The 15578-nt window shown below is 37.6% G+C and overlaps 1 protein-coding gene across 3 annotated transcripts in view; it reads left to right on the top strand.

Annotated features, from left to right (window-relative positions):
- Positions 1–15578, top strand: part of LOC124168775 (carnitine O-acetyltransferase-like) — a 41527-nt gene that overhangs the window by 8880 nt on the left and 17069 nt on the right. For 2 of the 3 annotated variants that reach the window (XM_046547068.1, XM_046547070.1), the window contains 4 exons: positions 1305–1477; positions 6040–6202; positions 10758–10929; positions 12801–12979. In XM_046547068.1, coding sequence (XP_046403024.1) covers positions 1305–1477; positions 6040–6202; positions 10758–10929; positions 12801–12979 — 687 coding nt within the window. Of the gene's footprint in view, positions 1–1304; positions 1478–6039; positions 6203–7068; positions 7160–10757; positions 10930–12800; positions 12980–15578 lie in introns of all 3 variants that reach the window. The other variant, XM_046547069.1, reaches the window with a different exon arrangement.

Here is a 15578-nt window from a genome sequence, read left to right as displayed (position 1 = left end):
GGCTTTTATTTGCTTTCTGTGCTGTAGGTAGCTTGAAATATCTGCTATTAAATGTTTTTATATTTTAAGATTCTCGTAGCATTACGGTTCATGACGGAGGATATCTAAGAAACATAGGGCAAGACTTTTTTTGGCAGTAAGGCAATCTTCAGGAAGTCGATGCGTTAAGGACACAGTCGTCCACAAATCAAGGAAAGAATTATAGTCTCATATTGATGTTTTAACTTTATACAGCTACCTAAACATTAGCCTCTGATAATAAAACTAATGAAACTTAAAGTTTCAATTTCATCTGTAGATTTCGTGCATTGGCTGGATTTCTAAGGGCTTTTGGGGGCAAATGATTGCAGCCATGAGACAATAGTTACACCATTGGGAGGAGAGGAGGGGGGTTAGAACTACAATATGATGTCATGTTCTAACTCTATCCATTACATGCACAATTCACGAATATTATAATACTGCACGGTACAAATCGTGTACAAATTTCTTCTGCTTCTTCTCGTCCGTGATTTGTGTTCCTCACTTTTTTAAAGATCTCCAGCGTCTGCCGCCGGATGAGTGTTTAAATAAAATCCAGATTTATCCTTTAATAAGAGTCCATTTCGGTTAAGGAACATATAACTAATTTTTTATTCACGTTGGAATTAACTTCCTTCTCAAAAAATGACTAGTGTTTAAAAAAGTGAACCCAACTTATATTACCAATTATAATTCTCATACTCGCCTGCAGAAAGGGCGTTAAGACTTTTGGCCGGGCCATACGATATGGCCCTTTGAGAGTGGAATCGGTATAGGTCGTAATTTCGGGTCAGACCATAAGAAACTTACGGCTGGCTGTACGTATGGCCCCGTTTAGTAGAATTGCCCTGCAGAAAGAGATCTCATATAACAGACTATGAGCATAAGTAATAATATATTGTTTGATATTACAAGAAATGAAAGTGAAAGGTTGGATTACCCGTGTTTTCTGATTCTTCATGCTGCCTCTCCGTGTCATTGGCCCGAATAATCAGTAGTTTGCTGTATGCGTGTTGAATTCTTGTGAAATTGTTTGTCATTTGTTATTTTCATTACTTCCATAAACTTAGATTGGTTACATGGAAGTTAAAGATTTCAAAGTTTAAGGCCCCTTTTCTTTGCTATCGGCCCATATTTTCCCGTAGATGGCAGTCTTCTAAGGAATTTTTTGTTGTCTTTAGAGTGTACTATTTTATATTATTTACTCCAAAAGTTTAATATTACTGGTGTATGTACTTTGTCAATGATTTTGCCAAACCATGTATTTACACTTTTTCCTCCAGTTTGCAGATTGGTGGCTTAATGGTGCATATCTGGAGTTTCGTTCGCCTGTAACAGTTTACTCCAGCCCAGGGTTAGTTTTTCCTCTGCAGAATTTCAAGTCTTCAGACGAGAGATTGACATATGCTGCCAAAATGATAGCCGGTGCTTTGGATTATAAAAAGAAATTAGATGAGTAAGTAATATTTTACTAAGCTGTGATACTTCATTATTAATAATTCTTCCTCATTTTGTTATTATTATCAAACAAGAGTGAATATGTTTTATTCTCTCTTCTTTTTACAAACTCATGTAGGAGGTAATAATTCTACCTAGAAGAAATATTCCACCAAGTCAACTTATTATCTAAATGATTTGGCAAAATTGCTCTTATTCTAATTTTAGAAATCAGCAACTGAGGAGAGGAAATTTGTAAGTCAGAAGGCGAGGTACAGTGGAAGCCCCTTATAACGAGTACGGGATATAGCGACAAGCTCGAATTAGCGACAGCTACCCAAGGAACCATTTTAAACCCTATGATTTAAATGTAAAATAAATTCGTATTAGCGATAATGGCTCGATTCCTCTCTTGCACCATTCGTAATTACGACAGGTTGACTTTTTGACCACGTGCCACATCTCTGGAATTCAATGCTTTTAAAACGGCATTTTTTCCGCCAACGTCGACGTCTACATGTTCCGTATTCTCCTATTCTTCTTTCCTTAATAAATTTCTCGAGTACACATTTCATTGCTCTTTTGTCATCTCCCTCCCGCGCCTCCGCAGTGAGGTTAAAAATTATTCCGCCCGTCTGCTAGCACCATGGCTGGTAAACGCAAGTCCATGGATTTAAAAACCAAAATGAGAATTATTGCAGATCGTGAAAGTGGAGAGTGTTCAAAGAGTGAAATAGTGAGGCGATGTGGAATTAATACATCGACATTGTTCACTATTTTAATGAAAAAAGAACAAATTCGTTCGAGAGTGCTTAAAGAAGGGCGTCCAAGCACTCAAAAACACCTGCGGCCCGGAGAGCATCCGCAGCTAGAAACTGCTCTTTTCACGTGGTTTTGCCAGCAAAGAGCCGCAGGGATTCCTATCACCAGCCCAATGATGAAGGCTAAAGCTGAGTATTTGTGTGAGAGGCTTGGTGAAGACAATTTTAAGTGCTCGGATGGATGGTTTGCACGATTTAAAAATAGGAAGGGGATATCCCTTCACAAACTATCCGGTGAATCATCAAGTGTTGACGTTAATGCTGTGGAAGGCTGGGCTCCGGTCCTTAAAGACTATTTGGACAATTACAGCCCCTGCGATATTTACAACGCGGATGAGACGGGCATATATTTTAACCTTCTCCCGGACAAAACTCTCGCCACTCGAACGGACCCCTGCAAAGGAGGGAAGAAAAGTAAAGACCGCGTAACTGTTCTTTTATGCGCCAATATGGATGGTTCAGATAAGTTAAAACCGTCCATGGTGGGGAAATCCGCCCATCCCCGATGTTTTAAGGGAGTTAATACTCTCCCTTGCACTTACGAAGCAAATTAAAATGTTTGGATGACGGCTGCTATCTTCACGCAGTGGTTACGAGCGTTTGATGCCAGGATTGGTGGAAGGAATAAAAAAGTACTATTATTCATTGACAATTGCCCAGCCCACCCACCAATAGAACTAAGAAACGTTAAAATTGTGTTATTGCCGCCTAACACTACGAGCGTTCTTCAGTTCCAGTCAGCATTCCTATCAAAAAGTGTGCGCTACTGCCGCTAGAGGTCTCTACGTCCGCTGATATTGCGTCCGATTGCGTGAATCTCTACGAAACATAAATATTGCTAACAGACGGACAAAGAGTGGACTTCATTTATCATTTATTCTTCTATTTATTTGAAACAGTTTTTCACCCTTTCCACCGAAGATAATTAATATGACTAATATGCTTTTAGATGCCGTATTGCTGTTCGGTTTCATGATTCCGATAGCATTTGAGTCGGCTGTTTTGAAACACGATAGTAAACCATTCATACAGGCAGACTTGAAGCATAAGAAGATTACTTCCACCTTCATTCCGCCGTTAACCTGAAAAAGATAGAATTGCAATGCTCATGTGGAACCCTAAAATTTTATCACGCTCCTTTCGTCACCCAATTGCAGCAGCCACCCATCATTTTCATTACTACTCGGAAAGATAGAAGGTATGAATTTTTGAACAGATTCCGAAGTTTTAGCATTTAATAGTCTGATGCATAGCCATAACTGGTAGTTATGACATGTATATTTGGAGCATCCAAGAAATAAGGATAATAACAGCTCATAATGCACAGTTCAGTACGAGTGAGTCTGAAGCTGGCACTTTTAAAATCGACTTCTTAATGCCTCGGCATATAGCATCCTGCATAATTACATATGATTTGATCATAGATTGCAAGTGAATATGATCATTAGTGAATTAAATGTTCAAAATAATGATTTAAAACGGCTATCATGCTGCAATTTTCGCCTCTCGGCAGAAACAGCTGTGGTGACGCCTGATGAGTGATTTTTTGTGACGATGTAATTGCATTCGGTAACAACGACAACTCACTATAGCGACAGATTTCTCTGTTCCCAACAGCTGTCGTTATAAGGGGCTTCCACTGTAATTTCAATGATGTATCTATTGGCTCCATGCACTTTCCTAGAGGTTTCAATGCAGAAGACCTGAACTACTGTGGAGTAGCCTGTTAGCAAGACTGCTACTCTTTAGATAGCAACCTCTCCAGAAATCCTATATCCTATGTTTGAAAAATGGTTATTATAGATATGGTAATTTGGCAAGAGTTCATTTTGCTAGTTACGTTCACCCTGCTTATGTGATCCCTTATTTACGAATTTGGGCTAAAATTCAGATAACATCATAAATTTAGACTTTTATGGGAATGATTTAGAAGTTCAATAAGTGACTACCTACGGGGCTTGAGTTAAGGCTCTCTTTCACAGGAACAGTTCATCTACCTTGTGTATTGTTGTTGCCTCAGGCAATGCTAGACTCATTGAATAATTCGCTTGAAGATCCAACAGCACTGATGTGGAGTAATAAAATACTGAATGGAAACAAAACGCTTTTTTATGTCTTATATCGGTGGGGACATACACTCAAACCTGAAGTCATAATTTTATAAATGATTTTGCTTAATAGAAGGTAATGGTTAGGTATTTAGGTAGACAAAAATCTTGCTTGTGAAGTCACTCTTTGATTAGTTTAAATAATAACTCTTTAAGTCGTCCCTCTCTTGGTAATTTGAGTTTTGCCTCATTACGTGTTCATAGAGAGCTGCTCATTTAAGGCTCAGTCAAAATTGCATTTTGTAAAGCGGTGAAATGCAAGAATGCATGTAGATTGCATGAACGTGAGATGGCAAAATAACCCGTTCTAATTTTGTTTGTGCATTCTTAATGAGAAATTCATGCAGTTCTAATCTGCACTAATATATGCCCCATGTAAAATGGCTTTTATATTTGTGAACAAGGTATTTAAATTTAGAAATAATTCATAATTTACCTCATTACTTATATTATGAGAAAAGTGTCCAGTGAAGAAGTGAGACAGCATTCAAAATTTTTACCGTGTTTATTCTCAGGATCCATTTATTTTTGTGCAGTTTTTATGTAAATAATAACTGGATTGAGATGGAATAGGACCTTATCATCCAATTCATTGTTATACTTTTTATCAATATTTGCTGATGAGCATTCTCGTAGTTGTCTAGCTTATTTACTTGAAAACCATAAGCTAATAATTGATGAGTATTCTTCACTAGGTATATAACTATAGAGAAATAACAATATTTTGCCACAAAATTGACTGTATTGCATATCAGTTACCTAATGTAAACTTGTCGTATCTTGCTCTGGGGATGGGCTGTTGCTTGCAACAGTTGAAGCGCCTCTAATGGACAGACTGATTCTACTATAGCATTAACATTTTATTAATGACTTAGCTGCATTAGTTCCCATAACTATGACTGTAAGAGAAAATTCAAACTGAATCACTGCGATAGTCAAATGTTCTACACACCTTGAAAATACCTTTCAAGTGTTCTCATTATATACTTTTGTATAATTTTCTTTATTTTTCCATTACTTGTACAAGGATCTTCATGAACACTGTGTTATTGTGCTATGCATGTAGTTTGTTACTGTTATATTATTATTTAATATCTCAGCTAACTTTTTGACTACAGTCCGGCCAGCGAGAGTTGTCCAATGACAACCCAAAAGGAGAGGCAAGGAGCAGCCAATCGCTGTCCCCCAAACGCACCTCACACTCTCGCTTAGTCATGCAACGTTGTCACATGCGTATGAAGCTCCGAAATAAGCCTGAAGCATCAAAACAAACCCTTTCTTCAAATTACCAAAACAAGGGATTCTTCCTTTGGGTCCTTCACGCTGAGTGTTGCTTCCGGCTCCTCTCTTCACAGAAGCCTTTTGTTTATATGTGACATGGGCATTTCCCTTTCTTACCTGGCAACCTTGCCCCCAACCCCATACCAGACCCTCTGTCTGTCAGTGGACAACTCTTGGTGACTGGACTGTATATTTATTTTTTATCATCTTAAATTTTGTAATAGCATTTTATAAGCATGTTTATTTGTATTATAAATTCAATCTTTCCAATATTTGGCTATGATTTTAAAACTTTTTTTTGTTATAATTTTGTATTTTTCTAGTAATTTTTTTGTTCATGCTTATTCTGATGTTTGATTTATGGCGCATAGGGATGCCATTCCTGTAGAGAAGTTGGGAAAAGACCCATTGGACATGTCTCAGTACTATAAAGTATTTGGAACATGCAGAATGCCAGGATTAACTAAAGATACTCTACATTTTGCAGACCCCAATAATCCTCCCAGGCATATAATTGTTGCCCACAAAAATCATGTGAGTCATTTGACTTTTTTGTGAATAGATTGATATTTTTTCAATTAATTTATGAAATGTCTTGTTGATTTTCACATGAAATTTTAAAAATTTGAATATGTACATAATGCATGAATATTGCCATGAGTTTGTGTAAAGTTTTCTTTAGTTGTTTTCATTGTAAATTTGAATTTATGTAAACTTTTGCATGATGAAATCACAATAGTTATGACCAGCTCCTCCAATGTTTTCCTTTACATTGACTGACATTCTCAAAAACAGCCCCGATCTGCTCAGATGGTATGATATGCTTGGCAATGTCAGGGTTGTCACAACCAGGGAAATCGGGAAAAGTCAGGAAATATCACAAACTAGTTGTCCACCGTGCATTACACAGGAAGGATAATACCTTCCTAGAGGAGTGGAAAACTTGGAATTCATGGTCACTTAGTAGGATTTTTAGGTAAAGGAACAAAGTAGGTATGGTGATGGTCCCCCCCCTCCCCCCCTTATGTCTGTTAACTCAAAATTGAAGCAAGACGATGAGTGGAAGACATTAAACAACAAACAATGGATAAAACGATTTCCGTATATGGTGCAAGGAATCAGCTCATACAGCAATCCACTACATAGATCTTTGTGTGTCAATACATCTTTGGACCAAAAATTTCACGTGAACACATGCCCCAGCGAAAAGGTTTGATCTCAGAGGATCAATAAGTAGGGACATGCAAAAGGTGGGGTTATTATATAGCCAAAAGTGGTGTTATATTTTTTTACAAAAGCGATGTTATTCTGCCCTGAAATCGGTGTTATTTTAGTGTCAAAATAATTGATGTTGATTGAGAACCATTGGAAATGTCTCAGTATTATAAAGTATTTAGAACATGCAGAATGCCAGGATTAACTAAAGATACTCTACATTTTGCAGACCCCAATAATCCTCCCAGGCATATAATTGTTTCCCACAAAAATCATGTGAGTCATTTGACTGTTTTTTGTGAATAGATAGATATATTATTCAATTAATTTATGAAATGTCTCCTTGATTTTGTGGCCCACCCATTGCCCTAAATTTAGGATATTATTGACTGGGAATAATATAATATAAGCAATATTACACATGGAGTATTAACTGAATTCACCTATTTTACATATTTTATCCTTCGCCAATCCATATATCCAGCTTACATAGAAGAGAAATTACCTTTGAATGTCTGTAATTTCAAATGAAATATTGTCTTCTTTTAGGTTTGTTCTCTTATCTATTGACTCAGTGCTATAGCAGGAAAGAAATATTTCTGAGTCCAGGTTTGCAGAGGGGAACCAAATTGCCTAAAGGCGCTTAGATGCAAACGATGCTCCATTTGAGCTCCTGGATTGGTTTAATTATATCCACTGAACCCCGGGAATTTTGCTTTTGTAGTAATTTCTGTAATTCTCCCAACCCCAACATCAACTTCTCTGTCTCCATTGATTCCAGGCGATGATTTTTTTTGTCTTTTTGCCAGGGTTCATGTCTGTAGTCAGAACTTCTAGGGGATCAAAAACTGATATCTTTTCAAATACCTATTTTTCTGCTTAGGTCTTCTACCATCAGAGAACTAAGTTTGGTTGATGCCTTTTCAGCCATCTGCATAGGTATTGACTTTACAGTAGCTGCTTTAGAGGTTGTCATGTTTTGCAAATGTAATAAGTGGTTTTATCAAAAAAAGTACTCTTATAAATATTCTGGAGACTCATTTATAACTTCCTTAACTCTTTCAAGATGGTGGAGTTCTCTCCTTGTCATGAATTGAGGACTGAGCTCCATGAGACTCTTCGGTTACCTCTGTATGGTGCATTTATGTTGGACATTTGTTAAGAAAGGTCTGATGGATAATCACACACTCAACACCAACGTTTTTCGATCTTTCCTATTGGGGACTTCTCATTATCTTGGACTCAGAGGGTAGATGGGCTTCTTCCTTTCAGGATTTATAACCCTACCGGTGGCATTGGTTCGCTGTCAACTCATGCTTTGTTTATATGAATTAGCTATATGGATGATTGTTGCTTGCACGTAAATTGCAGACTTCCAATTGAATTCCTCGTTTTATTCTGAGAATTTTAAAATTTTGAATGAAACTCTACCATCAGCATTAATGAATTTAATGCATTAACAATTTCCATGTTGATTTTTGTACTGAAATCGAGATATTGGTTAATATTTATGGTAGAATTTTGTTTAAATATTATAATGCTGCTCAAAAGACAAAGAATATAATTCTTGGTTTATATTTTTTGAGAAAGAAGCATGTATTTATTTCGCAAACTAACTGAATGAACAATGCATGACTGTGGTCCCTTACCACAAAAAGGGGTAATATAAGACGAGGGGTTCAGGTACCTGCTCCCAGATTTCGAGAGTACGGCCTAAGTCCTGCTAGTTAGGTCCCGAAACTAAGACTTTGCGAACCCACAACCGTCATAAAAGGGAGAGAGTAAGGTAATGTATAGTTTTGGCATTCCTTCTCACGCATAGAAAAATCTCTGTCGAAAAGAGTTCATCTCTCGGGTCAAGAAACGTCCTGCCGCATATTTTCGTTGTTAGTAGCGAAAGGGCTAACTCTCTATAGAATGTGTGTGCATTACGATAGTTGGAACCCTCCAGTAATTTGAGTGCGTCAACCAGCAGATTCCCATGGCATTTTGGCTACTTTTTAGACATCGTGTGAATGTGGTTTAGACATCCTCCTGCCAAACAAGTCGCCTTATTTCCTCAAATGTGTTTCTTTGTGGAAATCATGAATTTTTTTCTCTGCATTGGCCTCTCACTGACGCGACGAATCTCCGCGGGCCACCGGTCACGGCACATCGCCGTGAAATCCAAAGAGGCGTCTCATCGGAAAGCGGCCTGAATTTCACGGCACTTTGCTGGGAACGGCAGCCGACGATACATCGTTTCGGCGGAAAGCTGCCTCAATGTAGCTCCGTGTGTATTTCACGGCATAGACAGCGCACCGCTGCTTTTTGCCGCTTTCAGACGAGCCGGCTTTGCTCTGGCCGTCGTCAACGGCTTGGCAACGTGCTTTCAAATAACAATTGGTCTGAACGGATGTCTTCAAACGAGTCGAATCGCGCAGCTGACGGCAAGGCATTGTCAACGGTCAGCAAGGCAAAGTTCAATCCGGCCCGGCGTTGTGCCATCTATGGCGTGAAATACACACAGTGCTACCTTGAGGCTACTTTCAGACGCGATGAATTTTTGCCGGCCGCCTTTCTCGGCACGGCACCATGAAATTCAGGCCGCTTTCAATTGAGACATCTCTCTGGATTTTACGGCCTGCAGGAAAACAATTTCGTGGGAGAAGCTTGAGCAGAAGAAAAAAATGATGAAAATCGCGTCTGAGTTGGTTGAAATCTCCCATGAATTGGCGAATATCGCTATTAACATGAAATTCACGTATTTGCGGGAAAACCCAGAAATTCGCGCTAAAATTTGCTTTATCGCATATGCCACTTTTGCATATCCCTATCAATAAGTAATTGTAATATCCTTTGAGATATGTTTTCCCTCATGGAGTGTCTAGGGTGTGCCTAATCGGCAGGATGTCCAACCGTAGAGGTTGAATGGAATGACATAACAATCGGTCATGAGAAAATGATACAAACGATGCGTCAGATGAAACCAAAAGTAGCTGTATGGGGTTCTGGAGCATGAGATACACCCATAAATTTACTTTGGACATGATCTGTGCAGCTGTATGGAAAACATTGTGGACAGACAGACAGACATCCTCTTTTATGTTTATAGGTAGAAGATTAGGTCAAGGAACATCGATGTTAGGATGCACATATACATGTTAAGAACCACCTCTGTTTCTGCTGGCTGTGGATTGAGTCTTACACATTGCATCTTTGTTGATGAACTTGCCTCTGTCACACCTTGGAAACATTCAGTGCCCCATGAGGATCGCTCATTCAATGAGTACCCTCTAATCTCAGCCTAGTGTTATTACTTGTCTACACTAATACAACACTAACACAAACTACCACAGTTAGCCTGGAAATTCTAAAATTCTATGGCGTGAGGCACGTGGCAAACCTTTGTGATTTGTAATAAGTGGATGTTTCTGATCGTGTCACGTATGCATCAAAATTTGTAACGTTTTTTTCATGACTTAGGTTCATGATGTAGATAGATTAAAAATTTTGTAAAATCGTATCTTTTACTATATTCTAACATATCCCATTAATACTTCACTTCATTATAACAAAAACTTCTATATAAAGTTGTTGGTATAAGTGAGAGTATTCATTTCTCCCAATCCGTATAAGAAATTTTCAAGTACTTGGTAATATCACCTATAGTTTTCCTGGAAAAAAACTCATTTTTAAATGCAAACCTTGTAAACTCCAGTTAGTAATTGTATTGTTTAAAATAATATTAGTAGGATCCATTTTTTTTATTTTATGCCTTTCTGGAATAATAAAAATCAAATTGGAAAAATTAAGTGCATCATTAGATTTTTTTCCACGCATATACTGAATATTGCTTTTTAATTTTTACTTCATAACTTTGCTTTTCCCACAGTTTTACAAATTAATAGTGTATGATGATAATAACAATATTCTATCATGGGGAAAACTACTGCAGCAATTGAATGAAATTATTCAAAGTGCCGGTGAGCCTGGCCCACCAATTGGTGTTCTGACAGCTGAAAATAGGAATGTATGGGGTAAAGCATTCAAGAAATTGTCGGAGGGTGAGTGGAAATGAAAATTATGTATTATTTTGTTTATCCTAATCAATATTTGTAATGATCCTGTAGTTTTGTACATGACTTAATAATTTCCATTAGGGTGTAGCTGATGAATAGCACTGACTTTTATGTAGCATAATTTGGTATTGTCTTCATAGTGAATTGATCAAGCCTGAAGATACCGGGTCTATATGGTTTCCTCTGTGGTATCTGTTTGGCTATGTATGCTCTGTTCCTTCTTGCTCTTAGAAACAGTCTTTTCTAGGCTGGTTTTGACAGGCTGCTCTCATTTAAATTTTTTTTATCCATTTTGATATATACTATGTCCTTATCTATTTATCGATTTTTATCTATTATCAGCATCCCCGTAAATAGCACATAACGGCCTTTTACAACGAGGATTTCCTACATTAACGTAGTACAACACAAACATCCATGCCCTGGATAGGGATCACCTACCCAGGCGGGATTCGAACCCACAGCCTACGGTTTGGCAAGCAAGGTCTTTACCCCACCGCCACCAAGGCTGGCAAATTTATGAACTTTAAAATTTATGAGCTAAATGGATTCAGGGGTAACTTGATGGAACTTCATTATTAGGTGAAATACCATAATTGTTCTCCATATGTTTCATGTAATTAACTTAAATCAACCGGCTGTTTTCGTTGGTATGGTAATCAGTAAAAAAGTCATTGTTTGGTAACTGCAGAGCTCTCCCAGTGAATAAGATGCAACCACCCCTTTTGCTCCTTCCTATTTCTCTACTGTTTGGCCTATTTCTCTAGCATAAACTTTGCTGTAATCACAAGGAATACGTTTCACATCAAGTGTCCTGAGCTCTACTCCATCCTGAGTGGAACTTAAAATAATTAATAGTTGCGGTTGAACTTGGTGTAAATCCTTTATAGTTAGAGGTGAAGGAATAAAAACTTGGATTTTTCCATGTGGTGTGGAAAAAGCTAAGTTTTTATTTCTTCAACTCCTAGGAACTTAAAATGTTTGCAAATTTTCTTGTGGGCCAATTCACAGTTCAAATATCCTTCTTCAAATCCTGCAGAATTTATTGGATGCTAATACAATTACAAAATACGCATTTGTAATTAAATTATTTATACAAAATATTGGTTCTGTCCTCAAGATAAAACTTTCAAGTTTTATAGTATTTCACCTCCTCATTGCTGACTGGTGACTATGTATTGCTTCTGAAATTTGGAGATTTATTCTTCATGATTAAAGATTTAATTCAAGTAATGAGAACGTAAATAAGGAAAACTGTTGTCTACGTAGGTTTCTGTGGTGTCGAGGTTCCATTGTGTCCATTCTTCTGGTTCTACCTCGTCAGTGGTTGGTTTAAGAAAACAGTTTCATCTTTGACCTGAAGACGCTGGCAGCAGTGCCATGAAACTGTTGTCTTATTGTTAGACCAGCAACTGACGCGGTAGCACCGGAAGAATGGAGACATTGGAAAGGGAAACCATTGCTTTTCCGGAATTTTAATGTTTGTTTAAGTTTAGGTGTTACTTCGGTTATAAATATTTTACAATAAATATTAGCAATAACACCTGTGATTATGCATGGCCATGGGACATGTACAAGCATTTGAATAATGTTTTGGTATAAGAAAGATTTGGGAATTTTAATTTTTGAAGTTTGAAAGTTAGGTCCTCATCTCAGTTTTTTCCAATTTTTATATTATTAAAATATTGTAAATAGTTAATCAAAAGTTTTTTAGAAATCTATTTTCAAAGCTTGCTTGATCCTATTTTCCTAAAAAGATAACATTTTTCTTTGTTTGTGAGATGTTAAGATTTACAAAAGATGACTGTGGTTGTAGATGTGGACTGTGTTACCAACCTTTCTACCTTTAATTTCAGATAGAGAAAATATGGAATCTCTAGATATCATCAAGAATTCACTTTTTCTGCTGTGCTTGGATGGTCCCAATCCAGACCTGGGTAATTTGAATTTTCAAACAAGAGCTGCATTACAAACAGTCCATGGTAATGGCAGTGAAGCAAATTCTGGAAATAGGTGGTTTGACAAGACAGTCCAAGTGAGTCACATGTTTTTCTACTGTTATTTATTTTCCAACTTTACTTGTATTTCATTGAATTGTAAGCTAGCATGCTGTCAAGTTCATGTGCATGTTAATAGTATGGAATGTATGGTATTATTAATGGTAAAATCACCTTGGGTAAAAAATAGTTTTAAGGATAGGCATGTATTCTTAGGCCTTCGATTTTAGTGTTAAAAAGACTGCCTTCTATGACATGTGAGCCTACTTGGAAAGCTTTTTGTATCGTATTTTGGTGAGTGAAATGAAATTTCTGTGTAATGTGTTATAGTAAACTCTTGTTTATACATAGTCAGCAGGACTGGAAAATTGGCACTTCGTAATATTGAGTTTTGTAATATCAAACCTATTTAATAAGATGCAAAAATATGTTTGCTTTTGTTCCCACCAGCCTTTTTTGTCTTTAGTGGCCTTTTTTTTGACCTATCTGGTGTTGTTATCAGATATGGGGAAGCAAAGCAAATATTACGTGAAGCTGAGTCACACGGCTTGTGAGTCGAAGGTCCCGGAACTGAATTCGCGGAAGAATGCCGACAGAGAAGCTATTCCCGGAAGAGTCAATCTACTTATGCTAAAATTTCATGGGGAAATGCTTTTTTAATGCGTATAAATTATAAAGAAGGAAAATTGTTCAGGACTATTAGTCATTTTTTTATTCATCACGGGCGGCATGACGGCAGTTGCGCGGTCATTTAAATAGCTCACTTAAAAAAAGTGATCTAAGCACCGTAAAAATCTGAATTTCCGAATATCCCGGGTCCTGTGTGCTCCGTATTATCTATGGTATGCTATTTGGAGGTAACCAACAACTGGGGTCATTAGCGCCATGAAGTAAGGGCTGGGGGGATAAGAACCCTATGTTGGCATTAGCCAGGTTGTAATGATAAGCTCAAAAGGGACCAGGACTTAACTTCCCATCTGATGGACAGAGTGGTGCACCGGAAGTGCCCTCCACATTAGACTCAAGTAGGAATAGGGCCATCTCTGATAAGTTTCTGCTACTGCCAGGACTTGAACCCCGGCCCACAGGGTGTAAAGCCAAAGCTTTGTGATGTATTAGCAAAATTTTGCTCCCTGTTAATGGGGTTAATTTGGATGACTATCCTCAGGTATTTCATTTCTTCAATCTCCAATCTTTGTTTGTCTGCTGGTGGTTAAACGGATATCCTGAAAACTGCTTTTAATGAGAATATTTTCGAAAAGTAGCTTCTCTGCGAGCATTTAGTATCACCATTCCGAAATTTCTCCTGGGTAACAGAAGTAATCTTAGTCCCAGAAATGCTGGCATTTCAATCATTTTGTTCAACAATGGGAAACACTGTTCAGGAATGCAAAGTTGTTTCTCTTAAGGTAACACATCATCTGTGGTGTTGCTTTTGAGTAAATAAGATTATTAGGCTTCATTTTCCGAGCAATAATGAGCTAGCGTTATCCTGAAAACTATACTCCTCCTCAATACCAACTCTTGATTTTACACACTTTGATTTTACTCAGTGCTCATATTTCGGTCCCTCCAACTGCGTAAAATCAAAGTTTTACTGTAGTATGGACAAAATAAGATGTCACAACTAGCATCATGGAGATTATCATATTTACAAATTATCTTCCATATATGTATTCGGAAATGCTGTAATAGCACTTTTTAGAGAGAAGGAGTTTCAGCTTGTTCTTAAATACATAAATTGAGGTGCAATCTTTTATTTCGTCAGGGATTTTGTTAAATATAGCAGAGGCTGAATGCCTGGGACCCTTTAAACAGAGGGAGCTGGAGTACTGCTTGTGGTGTATATTATTACTTGATCTTGTGTGGTGATGGTGGAAGGTGGCATTAGAAGGAAATTTATCAAGGTTTGCTTTAATAAAGTTGGCACATGTCAGGATATAGAGAGAAGGGAGTGTTAGGATTTTTGATGCAGCAAAGAGGGGCTTGCCAGGGGTGCGGATAGGAACTTGATGCATAGTCTTAATTGCCTTTTTCTGAGCAGAAAAGGCTTTTTTGGCAGCAGTTGAATTTCCCCAAAGCAATATTCCATAGGAAATATGAGCATGTACTTTGGCATAATAAACCATTTTCAGGGTTTCAAATGACACAATAGGAGATAATTTCCTGATCATATAAGTACCCACAGAAATTTTATTGATTATGGCCTGAATATGAGGATACCAATCGAGGCCATCTGAGATTAGAAACCCCAGGAACTTTGTTGAAGTTACATTTGTGGAGTGATTAATATTATTAATATGAGGGAGAAGAACTCTCTTGTTAGAGCTTTTAATGAGGAATTGTATGAAGAGAGTTTTATCTTCATTAATAATGAGGTTGTTGTTTTTACACCACTGATGCATTTCCTTAATGGTCAATCTACCAAGTCTCACAGGAGCTAGGGAAGACTAAAAATATGCTGAGAAATGACAAAACACGTGTCCTAGCCAATAAAATGAATGTGGATAGCAATGTTTTCCTTTTCATTTCCCAGATAATGAAAAATACTTTTCCAGCCTCTCTCCAGTTAGAAACTTACCCCCGTTGCCGGTAGAGATGAACCATACACTTCTCCACAGTCAGAGAACATTCCAA

Source organism: Ischnura elegans, chromosome 12, assembly GCF_921293095.1.
Source record: "Ischnura elegans chromosome 12, ioIscEleg1.1, whole genome shotgun sequence".
In the NCBI taxonomy this organism is placed as follows: Eukaryota; Metazoa; Arthropoda; class Insecta; order Odonata; family Coenagrionidae; genus Ischnura; species Ischnura elegans.
This window is presented reverse-complemented; position numbering and strand designations above follow the sequence as displayed.